The sequence below is a fragment of the Perna viridis genome, chromosome 12 (assembly GCF_037379345.1).
Source record: "Perna viridis isolate PV_CMFRI_1.1 ecotype Kerala chromosome 12, ASM3737934v1, whole genome shotgun sequence".
NCBI classification, from domain to species: Eukaryota; Metazoa; Mollusca; class Bivalvia; order Mytilida; family Mytilidae; genus Perna; species Perna viridis.
Genome location: NC_142456.1, coordinates 11965080 through 11983363, shown reverse-complemented (window position 1 = coordinate 11983363; position 18284 = coordinate 11965080). Strand labels below are relative to the sequence as shown.

Below are 18284 nucleotides of genomic sequence, written 5' to 3'. Positions count from 1 at the left end.
CTAGTCACCGATGCCTTTGTTGACTAAAAATACTAAAAGATGAAGATGTGACTGAGAAACTAAAGAAACAAATCAAAAGTGCAATAAAAATGTCTCTAAACCAAAAACCCGACTAAATACCAAGGTATCATGACAATGAATCCATATAGACAGTATTTTACCCTTCTCTTTCTTATTGTTGCAGACAACAGGGTCAGTCTGAGTTCAAGATATAGATAAAGAATACTATGTCCCTTGTACATTTACTTCATATACATGTTGTAACTATAATGTTTCCCACATACTGTTGGTTTAAGATATTATTACATTTATATTGGAACAATATTTTACAAAACTGTTTTATTTATTCGCCGTTTTTAGAACAGCGCACAATGAGGGAGGTGTCGAGTTTTGTGATGAATATAGTCTTATGTCTCGTAAAAAGTACATTTGTATATACAGAATAACAAAAATATTTTTAAAAAAGCATAAACAAGGATAAAACAAACAAAAAGCAAAAAACAAAACAAAACAAAAAACGTGATGTCAGATTTGCAACTACTAAATACAATATATGTTGTGATGAGTCATATCTTATAGATGGAACATTGCTTTGACCTTTAAAGCAAATAGTCAGAATAGATGACTCTAAAATTGATGTACAAATGAAGTAGAAAAATTCTAGATTCGGCTAATCTGGCAGTTCTTATAGTGTCGATTCAGTTTGTTTGTTTGTTGGGGTTTAACGTCCGAGCAGCAATATTTCAGCTATATTCAGACAATGAACATGAAATGGATGATAAAATGAACATGAAATGAAAAAAGAAAGGATGGGTCACAAGGATAATAGGGTCGACAAATTTTGATTGCAACTGGAAAAAGGGGGGATGGGTAAGGTCGGGCAATTTAGCCTCCTGTGGCGGAGCGCAAAGGTTCCTACTCCTATCGAATACCACAGCAGGGTTCTTTAACGTGCGAGGAACGTGGCATCTTTCCCAACACGGTGCACCACTATGGTTTGCGGTCAGGTTTTCCGTATTATAGCCTGACAACCCCAGCATGTAACACGTCAGGGGTACCCCATTCCACCACATCCCAGTTGCTCTGTGGGCAGAGCGCCTAGCCCCCGGCTAGGCTTCTGAGCACTATTTAGTCGCCTTTTACGACAAGCTTAGCGCTGCTGCAGGCCTATTCTTTTAACACCCGGACCTGCACGGGGGGTGTCGATTCAGAGGAAAACAGTCGTTGATATGTGCATGTATTTCGACATACGATCTGAATTGTCGTAATGTCAGATGTTCTGCATCATGTCATAACTCCAACCAACAGGACACTACATATTTAAACGAGACAATGAAATATCTACATGATATTTGTGGGAATTCTACTTTTACTTTGCCGAATATTTGTTACTGAATAAATGTACACACACAACAATTTTCCTTCTTTTGTATTTTTAGTTTTCATTAAAATTTAAAATCTTACTTTTCAATTCCCTGTTGCATGTAGAACAACTTCCGCACCATATCACCCCTATCGAAGAAGAGAGTAACATGATATTAAAAATGTATTTCGTGATAATATTTGTATTTGCCACATTTTTGTTCCGAGGCTTTCGACCACAACTTGGCTAGTCAGAAATTATTCCGTAATGATATCTTTATCTAATAACTAAGTAGAGGAAATAGAAAAAAAAACATGTTTTGATCGAAGTTATATTTAGGTATTATAAAATAACACTTTACATCACAATATTACAGGTGTGCAAAAAATAAATGAGATTATTGTTAACGAGGAAATGACTTAAATAGGTTCATATTCATCGTAATCCTTCTTTCGAATCCTTAATTATGAAACAGGGAAGAATTATATCATATTGAAAGAAGGAATTTCAGCACGACCTCTTCTTTCATTTATGAACGGACATTTTGTGACTGCCTGAGTAAGTTTGTCTTAATAATTCACTTTACAACTCATCATAAACATTTAGTACTATACACAAGGAGGAAACGATAATAATCACAAGTATGTACTAACGTTCTTTAGTATTTCTATAGGGGAAGGCAATTCGACTTTCCCTGCTACCCATTTGATACCAACACTTCAAAAATGTCCTTTTACAAAAAGAGGTACATTGTTTAGTCTGCAAATGAAAGTAGCTCTGAACCAAACGAAACATTTATTTTGTATTAAAGAAAATGCTTATTTTGTGGGGGAAAACACGTACTCTGACAAAAAATGGTCCGCTTTGACAGTCGTATGTTGAAATATCTGGTAGACAGAGGTCTATTCAGATAAACTAGAAATTGAGGAGACAACTGATACACCTTCTTTTACCTATTACCTAGACCTTAACTTGAACAAAGATAATACTAGACGTTTGAAATCGTAACTTGGTGACAAACGTGATAATATCCGAATTGTAAACATCACCTTTCTTAGTTGCAATATACCAACAATTTCAGGCTAGCCAGTATGCATTTCACAGTTGACCGTTACTATCGAGCCTGTGTTCTGTATACGGACTTTCTCTGTAGAGTATGGATACTTTCAAATAAATTTCGTCATCAGGGGTACGTTCAGTCTTTGTAAAAATCATATCTATATAGGTTTTAATGTCGTCACTACAATTCACTTGGCCGATATTGCAATGTAAGTTTCTATCTGACATATGAGACACTTTGTTGAAATGAATGATATCGCTCATGTGTAAAATATTTTTCATTTGACCCCTTTGTGACCCGTGTTGGTGAGCTGCGTAATTGCCACTAGACTACTACTACAGGATTATATTCATTTGCAAAATGATAGTGGCAGTACATGCTTACCCTCCCGTTTTTTTTAATGGTTGAAATTCATACTATAGTGCTTTTGATGTATGTGTAGCATCTTTATGTTTTCCTTTATTCCTTTATTCAGTTTCCTACATTGTGTAAGTTTCCTACATGTTTCAGACAATGTACTTTGAATTTGACGTATTTGAATTATTCCATTCTTGACGGTATTTTCTCCCGATAATCACAGATTTTAAGTCATGAAAGTGTAATATAGGAAACAAAGATTCAAATAAAACGACACACACAACAAAGGACATAAACTAACCAAATTATACGTACAAAGTAACTATAGTAAATGAAGAACTCCGACTCCAATAAAAAATGTTGAAATAAGTGTTTTGGTGCCACGTTTGTTTTATGATCTGTGTTTTTTTTTATTTCAGTTGTCTTGAATGAAGGCATCCATTTTCGAAACTGAAAATATGTAGAATCTTGTACCATATATTTTATTATAAACATTTAACTTTCGATCATATTATCAACATGTCCATGTTAAAGGATCTAGTTTAATGTGTATCGTAATCGTCCATATAGTAAACAGGATTGATTGATTGTTGGGGTTTAACGTCCGAAAAGCAATATTTCAGCTATATTCAGACGATGAACATGAAATGATGATGAAATGAAAAAAAAAGGATGGGACACAAGTATAATTAGGTCGAATAATTTTGATTGCCACTAGAAAAAGGAAGGGATGGGTAGGGTTGGGCAATTTAGCCTCCTTTGGTGGAGCCCTATGGTTCCTACTCCGGGAGAATACCACAGCAGGGTTCTTTAACGTGCGAGGAACGTGACATCTTTCTCAACACGGTGTACCACTATGGTATGCGGTCAGGTTTTCCGTATTATAGCCTGACAACCCTAGTATGTAACACGCCAGGGGTACCCCATTCCACCACCTGGGGCACACAACCCAGTTGCTTTGTGGGCAGAGCGCCCTAGCCCCTGGCTAGGGTTCTGAGAACTATTTAGTCGCCTTTAACGACAAGCTTACCGCTGCTGCAGGCCTATTCTTTAGACACCCGGACCTACACGGGGTCCAATGGTGATTGTGAAACCAGAAGGAGGACGAAATAACCAACTATTGATGTGACAGACGATTCGAGGCTTCGCTACAGGAGGCCAAACTTACCAACCTATCCTTTTTCCAGTGGCAATCAAAGTTCGTCGACCCAATTATCCTTGTGTCTCATCCCAATTTTCATTCGATCATCATTCATTTTCATTTTATCGTTCATTTAATGCTTTATCGCCCGGATATAGCCAAATAGGACTGATTGGTCGATGAACACTAACTAATCAATCACTTTGACACTTTTAAAATCATTTATCAATTTAAATTCTTTGAAACATTCCTCAAAACATTTCCACACCCTTAGTTTAAGCAGAGAGTAATCAGGGAACCAAGGTTATAGCGGTAATCAAAAGAATGTAATCCAGGGACAAAGACAAGACATTGAAAACAGACATACACAACAAAGAACATAAAGTAACTAAAATCATACATACAAAGTAACAAAAGCAAATGAGCAACTCGGAATCCACTAAAAATGGACAAGGTGCACCGGTAGGGTAAGCGTTCTAGAAACGTCCGCCGAGTTGTTCATAAAAAGTCAAGTCCGGGGTAGACAAACGAGGAAAGGAAAACTATGACCCGTTGAATAAATCAGTTTTCATGGTGCAGATGGATACACCATAACGATCCACGAGTTCATGATGACGACCATAAAACTTCTGTAGTAATGATTTCAATCTTGTAGCAACATAACCCTGTTCCAGAAGCCTATTTGTTAGAGTTCTAGCGCGATACTAAAAGTTTGCTGAGTTTCGGCAAGCTCTGGCATAACGTATGTGTTGTGATATGAACACTCCATACGCAGGTGCTGAGGGGATATTGCCAGAGATGAAAGGAAAGTTGACAATCTCCTCCGAATGAAAAGTCATCACGTTTGCCGCAATGTTTGGTCAATAGTTTTCCTTTACCATCGATTTCTAATTGTAGGTCAAGATATGAGGCTGAACTCACAATGTCTGTAGTCTCCTTTATCTCAAGTTCTTTAGGGTAGATGCGATGAATCAAATCCCCTAAATTACGATTGTTTAAAGATAATACGTCAACTATATAGCGGGAACAGAGATTAAAGGATCTAACCAAACGATATTCTTTCTTTCGGATCAGATCAGCTATAAAGTCAGCCTCATAAGAGTGAAGGAATATACATTGGACATAAAACAAATGGCAAATGTAATCTAAATTCATTGATGACAATTTGAATTGGCACATTGATATACCTTAAAATCATGCTTTAAGGATGTTGGCTGCTCAGTTTAAAAATTACAAAAATTTCAAAGGGTTGTGAATTTTTGAAGATCTTTTGTCCAAGAACAATATATGTAGAAAATATTGACGGTCACTGTACTAGTTTTTGGGATATAAGCATTTGAAATTTTTGCGGAAAGGGATTCCTCTTGACTTTTCATAGATATTGTCTAAAAAGATATTATCTATAACAAACCCTGAAGAAATAACACGGATTTCAAACAAAATTCCCAAATAACAATTTAAGTTGTTTTTTAATTAAATTTTGAAAAGAAAAGTTGGGATCACTGGGCACAAAATATTTTAATGCTATGAAATGGATAAAAACAGGTGAGTCCAGAATTCAGAAAAAAAACTGGCTGAACATTACCAGTGAACATCCTCAAATGCATTTAGTTTATTTCAATTACAAGTACCGGAAAAGAGTCGGGGAACACATGTTATTAAGGTAATTGTACTGTAAAATCATTATTAAACCTTCAATATCATAATATACATTTCTAATGAGTTTTTTTCCCGTACAGTATTATTGAATATGGAATTAAGAAGAGCAATAGTATATTTGGCAAAAAAGGTTTCATATAATGTTTCAAAATCTTTCTTTTTCTGATAATTTCAATTTTATATTTCAGGTTGATGCATACATTAAGATTAAAAAGAATGCGATTCCTTTGAATTTGATTTAGAATTTTACTGAAAGACCGAATAATACCAATTTTGCAGTAATAAACAATTGAAAAATAAGTTGTGGTCGTTTTAACTAGATAAGGAGAAAGGTGGGAGGGTTGACCCAATTTGAGCAGCATTTTGTTAAATTCGCACAAAATGTGGCGACAAAATGTAAATAATAAATTTTAAATCCTTGATTTTTAATGTAAGGACATGTAAGCATTAGCCCCGTGCAAGTCCGGATGTTAAAAGAATAGGCCTGCAGCAGCGCTAAGCTTGTCGTAAAAGGCGACTAAATAGTGCTCAGAACCTTAGCCGGGGGCTAGGGCGTTGTGCCCATAGAGCAACTGGGATGTGTGCCCCAGATGGTGGAATGGGGTACCCCTGGTGTGTTACATGCTGGGGTTGTCAGACTATGATACGGAAAACCTGACCGCAAACCATAGTGGTGCACCGTGTTAGGAAAGATGCCAATGCCACGTTCCTCGCACGTTAAAGAACCCTAATGCTAATAAGCATTAGATGGAAAGTGATTGCCTTCATTTAACTATAGTCGGCAAAGAATGTCTTACATCAAGACTTAATGCAAGTTGTGAAAACAATTACTGGAACAGAATTGCAGGTATATTTTACCTCTTGCTAAGGACTAAAAAAAATATTTTTTCACTATATGACATTTCAACTGAATTGGTTCAATTTATTTCATTCTGAATTAAAATGTTGTATTTTCAGGGTGCCCACGGAAGACCCAGGCAGTGGTTGGCACATGCAAAAATTTGTTTTCAAAAGAGTTTTATTTATTTTCACTTACTCGTGTTTTCTTTTAAAATATTTTTCGTCAATGGTAAGAATGACATTTATTACATAGAGAGTTATACAAACTTTGAAAGATAGCTCTATAGTCTGTGCATAATTGAATTGATTTTTAGGGAGTTTTGAACATTGTTCTGAGTCATTTTTGATACAGAATTCGTCTTATTCACACTAGTATCGTTCTGGGTACGTATATTTGGGAATACAAAATGTGATTAAATTGTAATTTAATTATTATAAATGGACTTATTTAGGTCTTTTCTCCGTAACGTTTATACTGCGAAAGTACTTTAATTAGTGGATACCATTTTTTGTGGATTAGTGACGAAACACAACTTTGTGGATTCTTGAATCAGTGGTTTCGAGGTGTTTTCAGTATACTCATAATTGAAATTCTCCTGTTTGTTAGAAACCAGATTTCGTGGTTTGGCCTATCCACGAAAACTACGAAAATTGGTCCCACACGAATAATAGTGCTTTGGAATCAGACACGTGTGATGACATGGCAACTTCAAAATATACGATGAAAAATAGAAAGACGCAATTTTCATGTCATTATTAAAAAAAACATAATGCGTATGCTTTGTTTTTAGTGCTAATTTACTTTTGTTACTTTGTATGTATTATTTTAGTTACTTTATGTTCTTTGTTGTGTTTGTCTGTTTTCCATGTCTGGTCTTTGCCCCTGAATTACATTCTTTTGATTTCCGCTAGAATCTTGGTTCCCTTGATTACTCTTTCGATATTACTACATGCCGAAAAACAAAATGTCTGTACCAGAATTTTTACCATCAACCTCGACTATATTTTTTATTTGTTCTTGTTGTTAACAAATGGTGACTTTGGAAACGCAAGACATGTCCACAGGCATGATAAAGTACAAGTTTTGACGAGCAAAGAAAAAGGTCTCAATAGTTTGTTGTCCGTATACATCAACATTTGAGAGTTTCATATGGAATGAGGGTAACAACAAAATTATCGAACACTATTCCGATTCATAATCAAGTCAAGTCCAAAATACGTATGGCAAAATAGATATTACACCAAAGGGCAGCAATGGTCCGGATTTGGTACAGGCATTTCTAATGAAATGGCGGCTAAATCTAGGTTTTACCTCCCTCTTAAGTTATGATATTCTTTTTGCTAGTTAATATTCATTACTAAACTGATATAATAAGGAACGAGAGGTTGTACATTCAAAACAAAACCTACTGTTTCGTCTATTTTACATTCAATGTAAAATTCGTAAAGGTAGGCTTTTCTATATTTGCATTGAAATTATTATCTAGAGAGAAACAACTGAAAACCAGTACAGTTAATATTCATAACTCCAGCATTTTCTTCTCGTAAAGCTGTAAGTATACTTATTGATAAGCCGTGTCAATTGTAACTTACAGTATATTCAATGTCTGTTCAACATCAAATTAAATTCTTTAAAACATCGCTTTGACACTCAAAATGAAATCCTTGTTTGTTCCTTCATTTAACTGCTTGATGATTGACTTTAATTAGAGTCGTACCACTATCGAAGGCAAATATTCGAATGACATCAGATAAAAACGGGAATGCTTTTAAAAAGGCAGATACTAGGCAAATGTTTTAGAAAACAGCACGGAGTCTTAGGAACAATCCTTCTTTGAAATTAGTAATATATGTGATTGGTATGTTTGTAATTTTTCATATATTTGAGTTATAATTTAGTTTAGTTTTATAAGTAGTCAGGATTAAAAGATGCTTTCGGCGAAATCGTATATTCGAGCATAAACTGTGTTGAAATTGTAAAATAAAGTACTGCTTACTAAATATATTAGATATTCTAAACTCTTTGCTGTTCCTAACAGTCAGTACAATATAACTGTTCATAGTTTATGCTGTCGTGTAAATAAAAACAGAGTGATTACTTTGGCATATATTTTCATAGGTTTTTGTAGGGATTCTCAGAATTACGATAGGTGGTATAACATGGAAAGTAACTATTTCAACAGTTAAAAAAAAATTGGTATAAAACTATAAGTTAGATGTATCACGTGGTCAATGGAGTATAATTACAGCATTAGTTATGTAGTTTTGAAAAACATTTTTGATTCCCTCCAATTTCCGTGTTTGCTTTTTTGTCATTTTTGAAGCATGCAATATTGACCTTGTACTGTTTCTTTATTGGTGTTTCTGTGTGTATTTTATTTTTCAGGAAGGGTTGTCGATAAAAACTATTGATGAATACTAAAAGATAATTTTATCGAACTTGAAAGATACACTTTGTTTACGACTGCAAAAGACACAATCAACATCCGGCTCAACACGTTCAACAGTAGGGCACTTGATATCAAGAAATGGATTCTTAACGGAGCAAGCATTTGGTACTGCACAACCAATAGCTGTAAAATACAAATCATGCTTATAATTTACTATAAGTATATTTTTTAATTGTTTGTTGTCACACATTGTGTGTTCTGTACAAATCATGGTCAAATGTTGCAGCATCTTAAATGCATAAAACACGAAAATGCTTAAGGTGCTCATATTAAATTTTATCGAATAATTTTATTATCATTTTAATCATGTCGCTTTGTTATGTACGTTTGCATACAGTAATTCAAAATTGAATGCCTTTTTGAGGCCAATCCCAGCTATGATGGGCTTTTTTTAGCCCAAGAAAAAACGCAAGATCCACAATTTTCTTATAAAGGTTTATCCCCCCCTTTTTGCCTCGGAACAAAAGTTTGATTTGCCACTTGTCTGTTGATATAGAAACCTTCTTCTTATGTTTTTATGAAAAACATTGTAAAATAATAGTACTAGTAACATAAGTTAATTAGAAAAATTAAAATGTAATACAATATTGTATCTACTGTTACTGTAATTGTTATTACTATAATTATTGTCATTAATATATATTTTATAAATGCAACTTTCTATTACTCATGATTTTTTTCTGGATTTAAACACCTGAAATTGGAAATCAATTAAATGCAGACCATGAACAGTGGTTCGTAAATGATCTTTTTTGACTAAACGAAAGATGTTTTAAAAATTTCTCCATACTTCTGTAAAAATGAATGCATAATAACATTCCTAGTGGTATATCTATTCATTTTGTAAGCTGAAAGTTAAATCTTGATCGTCCCTTGAATCTGCGAAACAATCAGATTGATTATTTAAAAAATTGTACTTTTTGTATTATTAAGATTTGAGAACTTTTTATTTTTTTCCTATTTAAAATCATTTACATTAATTTGAAACTACAAGAAACAAATAATTAAAAGCGTGGTAATGTGGAAAAGCAAAAACATTTTAAAACCAGTCAAGTTGCATACAAACTTACAAATAATTCCAAAGACGAGTTTATATTTACGTGACGAAAAAAATCGAAACTCCAACATGACAACAAATAAAACAAAAAAAATGTAACTTAGCCAAAAGAGTTGCACGTGAAACCACCATTGAAGCTGGACATATGCGATTTAAATTTTAAACCGTACCAAAAAAGGTTGTCCAAGTTTATACAAAAATCATCTGATATACGTCTAGATGGGTTAACAGGTGACTATCAAAATTACTACCCGACTGTTTTATAGGGTTTAAAACAAAGTTCAAATGCTGTCATCAAAATAACGCGCTTAAACCCTATCAATATATATATATATATATATATATATATATATATATATATATATATATATATATATATATATATATATTGGACTTCAATCATAACACTTTGTCGATTCATACTTTGTTATATTAAAAGTCATTAAATTTCAAATAATTGTTTTAATTTGCCTTCATGTATTCACAAATACTAATATAATGTGTGTTTGAAAAATGTGAACACATAAAAGTTGACATCAGTTAATACTTATCTGAACTACTTACGTTTAATTTTGTGATCTGAAAGAAAAATAGCAAGTATACTTATTCTTTAAAAAATGACAATTGTCAAATTTATTTGAAATTTTCAATACATATATTACATTCCAATTTCTAGATTGACATTCTGTATTTGGTGAAAGTTATTGTTATAAGAGAAAAGGGAAAACGAGACGGTTAACCCCGACTTACACTTTTGATCAAAGTAATTACAATTTAAAATAAATAAATCATTTCCTTTGCATTATTCTAGCAACTGGTTTTCACATCTATTTCTACCCTTTTATACATGTAACCCACTAACTTTATTAATGTTTACGCCATCATCTACCATTGTCCTTTCGTTTTCTTTTTTTTTATTATATAATTCTTATATAGCGCAGTCCGGACATTAAAGTCTTCTATCAACATCATACTCTTTAAACTAAAACTGATGTATGGACCTGGTGTACCTTTAGTGTAAGAGCCCTCTGTTCTTTTCTACAAATACCCACGGACTGGAAATCAAGATATGGTGTAAAGTACCGTATATAAAATACTTTTTTGTATTTCAAATAGCACAATAACATGTTTTTAATTGAAAGTTCTTAAACACGTTTCATTTATTGTTATCAGTGTCGTAGCTTTGACATACCAATAAAGTGTTGTACCATGGCAGCTGAAAAAGTACATTCATTTATGCTGTATACTCATTAAAAAAATAGACACCTTTGCATATATGTAAAAGTCGTTTTGATAACAGATTCAATTAAAATGTCAAGTATTTTATTTCTTCGAAAATAATTTACATATATGAATGGGTTTAGGTAAAATCAGACATTAACTTTTACATCGAAATCTGTCATAATGAAGGTCTTCTGTTTTGATTATTTTTATAGGTTTAGGCACGTGTATACATGTAGTTTATACAGGTTTATATTTTACTGATATTGGTAGATTGAGAGATTGAAAGTTTAGACAGGCATCAGTCTTTTTTTCAATTTTCATCGTTTTATCGTTTAAAGAATAACTAAACTTACCTGGCGTACCAATTACTGAAATGAAATTGTTTTTTTTTCTTTAATTATTTAGAATTACAATTGTTGTGCATAACGGTTATCGATATCATATCTATTTCATATTCATAAACGCATAACAAACTTTAGTGACCAACATGATTTCAACAAACAACATCGAATCGTGTGATAATCAAACTATCATAGAATCATGGTCTATTATGCTATTATCAAGGGGAATAAAGGGTCAATCTTGACTAAGTGGAGGCAGAAGTACTATATTTTCTTGGCCATACAACAGTGTGGAACCGTACGGGGACTTTGTAAGTCCGAAAATACATCTTAAGTCCGGCGTTTACCACTTGTTTAATAGGACATTTGCCCTTCTTTAATCGTTGTATTACAGAGTAATCAAAATAATGCAATCCAGGGACAAAGACCAGATATGAAAAACAGACATACGCAACAAAGAACAAGTAACTAAAATCATACAAAGTAACAAAAGCAAATGAGCAACTCGGACTCCACTAAAACCTAAAAACTGGGACCAGGTGCACCAATAGGGTAAGCGTCCTCTGCTTTTCTAGAAACACCCGCCGAGTTACTCATAAACAGTCAAGTCCGGGGTAGGCATTTAAATAAACAAGCATTGTATTTATATGCACTACTGGTTGTATTTTTGAATAAAGCAATTACAGCTTACCAACATCTAAGAACAACTTCCAGTCATGTCTATGACCACAAACCTCACAAAACTGTGGTATCTTTTTGTACTGATCTAAACAAAAATACTGTTTAAGTAGCAGTCTTTACAAAATCAGACAGGAGGTGATTCATGAGTGTCAAAAACACACCAACTTTACTTTTATTTCATATTTAGAATACGTTTTAGACCTCATAACCAGTCTTGTTTTTTTTTATTTGACATAAAAAATATATAGATTGTACATGAAATAAGCACTTTGTAAGATTTATCGTTCTTGATTTGCTTTGATTAGGTCGATTTTAGTATGAGAAGAATGTATAATTTTCTCAAAAGTGCAGATCTGAATACAGAAAAGACTAATGTTACCTACAAAGATAGCATCTGAAGAGAGAAAAAAATATTGTTTGTTCGGTGGTTTTTTTTTTTTTCTACACCATAAATCACTTTCCCATAGGCAATGTCTGAATTGTATATGGACTGGTACTTAATAATAATAAATCTTTAATGCAAAAGCTAAGTAAAAGCTATGGCAAATATCATTGAAATATAAGTATGCAGTAGTGACATAAAATGACATAATAGTGTTCATATCATAGAATCAACATAATGCATATGACATATGCAGAGGATACACCTTAAATCATGAGAGTATGATAGATAGTACACAACCATTTTTCAAAGGTAGGCTTAAAAAAGGGATGGTGGCCTTGTCCCCGCAAAAATGAATATCAATCGGCCATTCACAAAATTGTGGTTATTCAGTCAGTTCAATTTATCATCCTATTATTATTTATTTATTGTATTTTTAAGACATAAAGACCTGCTATGAATCCACAAAATCTAACACCTGACATTTAATATTTTTTCTTATTTATTTAAATTATCATTTTATTGATTAAAACGCAATTGGAACCAGATGTTAACAAAACGTTTTAAGACAAAGTCGGCTTTCCCAAAGGAAACGTCTTAAAATGGACGATAGCTACTTCCTTTAATAAAAAATTACCGATACGTAAACAATTCTGGTGTTTGTCATGGATCAAACATTACATTGTACATATGTATATGTTTATGTTAGGTGTTAGGTACGTACGTCATATCAATAATACAATTCCAAGGTTCTTCATTTTTAACATAAACGAAATGAGAACCATCTTACAAGTTTGCGTTTTTATAAGGGACAGGCCAAGGGCCACCCTCCCTTTTTAAAATCAATTTTTGAAAAGATGGTATAAATGCCATGAACTAGAAATAAGTCAATTAGTGACACCAAACTTCAATTTAGACACGATTTGTATTTCATAGTAAAAGCAAAATACAAATACAAACGACACACGTAGCAGTCATGAACCTGGTCCTTGGTCGATTCATTAAAATGTTGCTTTATAAATCATCAAGCAAATAAATTATACAGTCAACAATATCATAAATTATTTTGGGTTTTTGTGTAATATTATTATTTATTGTGAAAGTTTCATGCCAATTCAATTGTACTATCCGAATATTATTGCGGTGATACTTACTAAAGCTGGTAGCATATACTAAGGAGAATGTCCCATCAAAGTCTGCAGCCATGTTCTTCACACAGCGAAATTCATTACCATTCCGGCTGAATTAAAAGCAAATTATTTGTAAATTCCTGAAAATGCTCTTTACGGGAATCGCTGTGTAAACTATATTTCAAATTTAAATCATGTCACATATGCAGAGTTTATACACGTATGAAAGGCGAAAACATTATGTTCGTCTTTACAAGACGAAAATATCTGTCTTTATAAAATTCAAACAGGAAGAGATTCATGTGTATCAAAAACCCATCAAATTAAATCCTTTTTTTTTTCTAACATAGAAACATTTACAGACCACATAATCCGTCTAAGTTTGTCATTTTCGAGATTAAAGATTATATTGATATTGTATTAATTTTTCTTTTTGTAAAAGTTATCGTTGATTTGGTTGACCATACGAGTTGAATATACGGTTATCTCAAAACACAGATTGAGTACAGAAAGCACTATCGAAACACAAAGTATAGGAAATGTTTACAGCAATGTCTGAGTTTTTTATGAACTGGTTCTTAAATAGCACCGTCTGCTTACAGATATAAACACTCCAGATAAACAATAATAGCAACATTCGAATAGTCTTTTCTTTGGTTCCAGGGTTAGTAATATAAAAGTCTGGAATAATTTGTCTAAAGAACGCGTCTCCGAACCCCACCCTATAAGCAATTTCTAGCTAGCAAGGGCCTGGCCACGGTATACTTTAGCTATCGGACTTTTAATCGTAGTACAACATAACTTTATAAATTAAAATTTAAGATGAAATGTCAACGCAGTATAAAGAAATGAGATTTTTTTTACACATACTCGATTAATTTGTTCATGGTATGAAAACTGTATATCTTTAAAATAATTTGTAATATGCCAAAATAAATGTTTGATTCCTTAAGTTTATTTTTATCTTGGTTAGCTATAGGTAATGGAGATTAGAATCCAAGAATCTATGTAAAATGACGGTGTAAAGTAATTAAAAGGTGGCAGGAATAGAAGGGGTTTAGATATGTAGTTCAATCGGATGGTCTAGATAATTGAGATTTTATTGATTTGACAAGAGCTGTTATTGAGGTTCTTTGTGTAAAATGAATTTAAACATTGCTTTGTGTGAAGTATGATGTTCGCAATTGGAAGTCCTCATTTTCTGAGGGTGTTTTGTCTAAATGTGCATAAATAACTTTACCATGAAGTATATCTGTTCCGGACGAGGTTCCGATGTGTTAGTGTCATATATAACCTTTTATTATTTTGTTATTTTCGGTTAACTTTTTTCATTATGTATGTCTTTCCATTTTTCATGTTCTTTACTATGACGGTGATATAATTGGCCAATGTTATTTTGTATACATAACCTCAATTACATTAAGGTAAACATGTGAAAAGAGTCACGATTTCAAAGTTTACAAATTTCTTCATCTCAAGTTAAAATTTTGAACCGATCCTAAATGAGAGCAGCGGTTAATTATGTGCATATTTGTTACATATACCCAATATGGTCATCTGAAAGCATATGACGTTCATAATGAAAGTCATTAATAAATATTTATCTATAATTTTACGAAATTGTTTTTGAGAAGAGCCAATCAAAAACAAATAAATTTAATTTCATATACTTTCTTACGATTTGAATATATAATAGATTTCAAAACACAACGGATTAAGTTTTATTTCAACGTTAACCCAATTATATGATATTCGACGGGACAGGTTGATTGATTACTTGTTGTATGAATTTGATATAAAAAAATACAAACGGCAGATATTTTATGTATTTCAGAACCAGAACATTTGATGAATTATTTAGAACCTTCTATGAACATAATATTAAGCCTACATGATAATTGATTAGCTCAACTAAGCATCTGTCCAATAAAAAGCGTGTCAGTAATCGAGTCAATGAACTACCATAAGGTATGGATGCACGATATTGTGGAACAAATGAAACAGCGATGGGGGAATCTCGGAGGAGCCAAATAAATCAGAAAAAGGCAAATCACTAATTCTACTAACATGTATCACTTTTTACATCTTGAAGAAAATCATGAAATTTCTTATTCAACTCATACATAGTTCTAATTCAAACTTTCCGTTTCGTTATTATAATGTTTTTCGTCATTTTTCATTGAGTTACATTGTCATATTAAGTAGTACATAGAGAGAGAACACCCAAAAACCTTTTATTTATTCACATTTATTTAAATAGATGAAAAAGTGTTATTCTAAAGCATTTAAATCATGTGTATTTTCATTGGGTAATTTTAATTTTCACAGCAAGCCTCATCTCAAATTTTCAATTAAAAATTAATGCAGATGTAGATTAATATTAAATTAAAAAGATAATCATTTTTAGATATACTTACCGTTGCATGTAAAATGGCCCTTCTTTTGTAAAGCACTCATAAACTCCTCCATTACGATATAAAATTGATGGGTTTTGACATGAAAATTGTGACCTTGAGTATTCGCCGCCAATAACATTAATGTAATGACCTCTGACCTGTCTGTTGCATGGGTAGTTGCATAATCTGCTAGCTTAAATAATTTGAAACTTTATTTTACTTAAAACGAAAAATGAAATGATAAAAATTTGGGATATGTTTGGATTTGGGAGGAAACCACTCATCTGCAGACAAAATTTATTTTCTTTGTTTTTTTTTCCTATGAATGTTTTTATTTACACTTTTAATGACTTCTTAAGCTGACTTAATATTATCTCAGGAATGTATTCTTTTGTCTAACCAATACATTGATAACCACTTCTGATCCGTGTTCTGACCACAAATATCACAGCATTGTCTTTCAATCTAAAGACATTGCTAGGGTTCTATTTAAAAGAACAGTTTTGTTTATCTTACATGTTTTATTTCGTTTCACTTCACAAGCTACAATCTGTCAATAGTGTGATAGATATTTGATATAAATACATCATGGTATAGCGTATGATGGGTTACATTTCGGGCCAAACATTTTGACATTTTTAATTAAAATGTAAACAAAAGATTATAATGTCTTCTACACACATTCTACACATTCTACATTCCACTGCCAAGACTATAGTGACTTACATTTTGCGGAGAATGAGCGAGAAGTACAAAAGAAATATCTTTCATTTCAAATTGTACAAAACAAACAAGCATTTGATTTTATAAACTGCATTGTGGATGTATATCACACACAAATATAAAACATAACTCACCACAGCAACAACTGATCAGTCCTATGATGACATAAAACACCTTCATTCCGTCAGTCATAAAATCTATTCTAAACAAATCTTTAAACCCTGGTTTTCTTAAATAGTATGCTGCGCTTAAAGTTGGACTAGTCGTAAGGCAAGATTACACAAATCTCATCAGTCTTGTTTTTACAACAACAAAAAAAAATAAAAAAATAAAAAAAAATAAAAAAAAAAAAACCGCATTTATTCCCTATTGATCACATGTGGTTTGTATAGCATTAATCATTGGTATTTTGCATTACTATAATTATGTATGGTTTTAACTGTATATACATGGAAATTGGGGCCCTCTTCCTACTTGTTTTACCTGGTTACGAATGCTATGGCCAGTGTGCTGCAGTTTGGTTCAAAAAGCAAAACGTAGAATTAAGGCTTGTGAATCTATCAATCGAATGGACAGTGTTAGCCCTATATTCCATTCACATGTACAGTAAATAAAAAGATAACAGACAAATTATTTTTACATTTTTACATTTGGATGAGACTTTCGTTTTTCTGACGCAGAACATATCGTTTGACGTATTGATTTTTATAGTTTGTTTGCCTGTTTTCTTTTTGTTTTGCTCTGCACGAAAGAACCCTCATCTAATGATTAACTTTTGTTCTCTTTTCGAAGATTTTTCTTCTTAATTGCATTTTGTTTTTCCTTTTCATAATTTATTCGCGTTCGTAAGTTTGATCTGCAAGTTGCCGGAAAATATAATTCCAGAATTTTAATTTTATCCAACTCTCTCCAGATCATGAAGTCATAACAAAACATATAAAACATGCAATAAGATTTGATAAAGTAATCAGATAATATCTTCCTACAATCTCTGGGAGCATTTCAGGTTTTGCATTCTTCATTTTCTTATTTAGTATGTGGTTAAACAAAAATGAATAAACAAATCATGTAAAGCTGTTTCAAGCTTGCAAAAACGAAAAAGATGCTTATTAAACGGTTACAATTTCACATGGATAGATTATTTTTATCATTTAAAGGATTTATAGATCGTTCAAATTATGTCCACATTTCAGATAAAAAGTAATATATTATGAGTATAATACATCTTCTTAATGTAATATGTAACAATGATGATTAATGGCAGTCTACTTTTTAAGAAACAATTTTCATATGTATACGGGAAAGGTTGATTCGATAAATTTTATTTTTCTTGTGTTCTTTGAAAACGAGACAAATAAGGCATATCATTTTTTAACTATAAACATCAGTTCATTTACATCGAGGTAAAAACGGAAAGGAAATGAACTTGTGGCTACTTCAAATATATTATATTAAACTAATGTACTCTTACAAAGTTCTT

At 32.4% G+C, this 18284-nt stretch overlaps 1 protein-coding gene and 1 long non-coding RNA gene across 3 annotated transcripts; one reads left to right on the top strand and one right to left on the bottom strand.

Annotated features, from left to right (window-relative positions):
* Nucleotides 1-1738: 1738 nt before the first annotated feature.
* On the top strand, nucleotides 1739-8939 carry LOC148601215 (uncharacterized). Its single transcript, XR_015917114.1, has 4 exons — nucleotides 1739-1921; nucleotides 5769-6427; nucleotides 7908-7972; nucleotides 8807-8939. It is a non-coding gene; the product is annotated as an uncharacterized LOC148601215 (long non-coding RNA).
* LOC148601214 (uncharacterized) lies at nucleotides 8839-18091 on the bottom strand. Of its 2 annotated transcripts, XM_088555254.1 has the most exons (8): nucleotides 16939-18091; nucleotides 16103-16274; nucleotides 13710-13795; nucleotides 12184-12258; nucleotides 11505-11519; nucleotides 11120-11143; nucleotides 10492-10506; nucleotides 8839-8993 (listed from the first exon to the last, which is right to left on the bottom strand). In XM_088555254.1, exons 1-8 carry the CDS (start codon nucleotides 16994-16996, stop codon nucleotides 8839-8841), a joined length of 600 nt encoding a protein of 199 aa, XP_088411380.1. In that variant the 5' UTR covers nucleotides 16997-18091. The 2 variants fall into 2 exon arrangements, with proteins under 2 accessions (XP_088411380.1, XP_088411381.1); XM_088555255.1 differs by lacking the exon at nucleotides 11120-11143.
* Nucleotides 18092-18284: the final 193 nt, after the last annotated feature.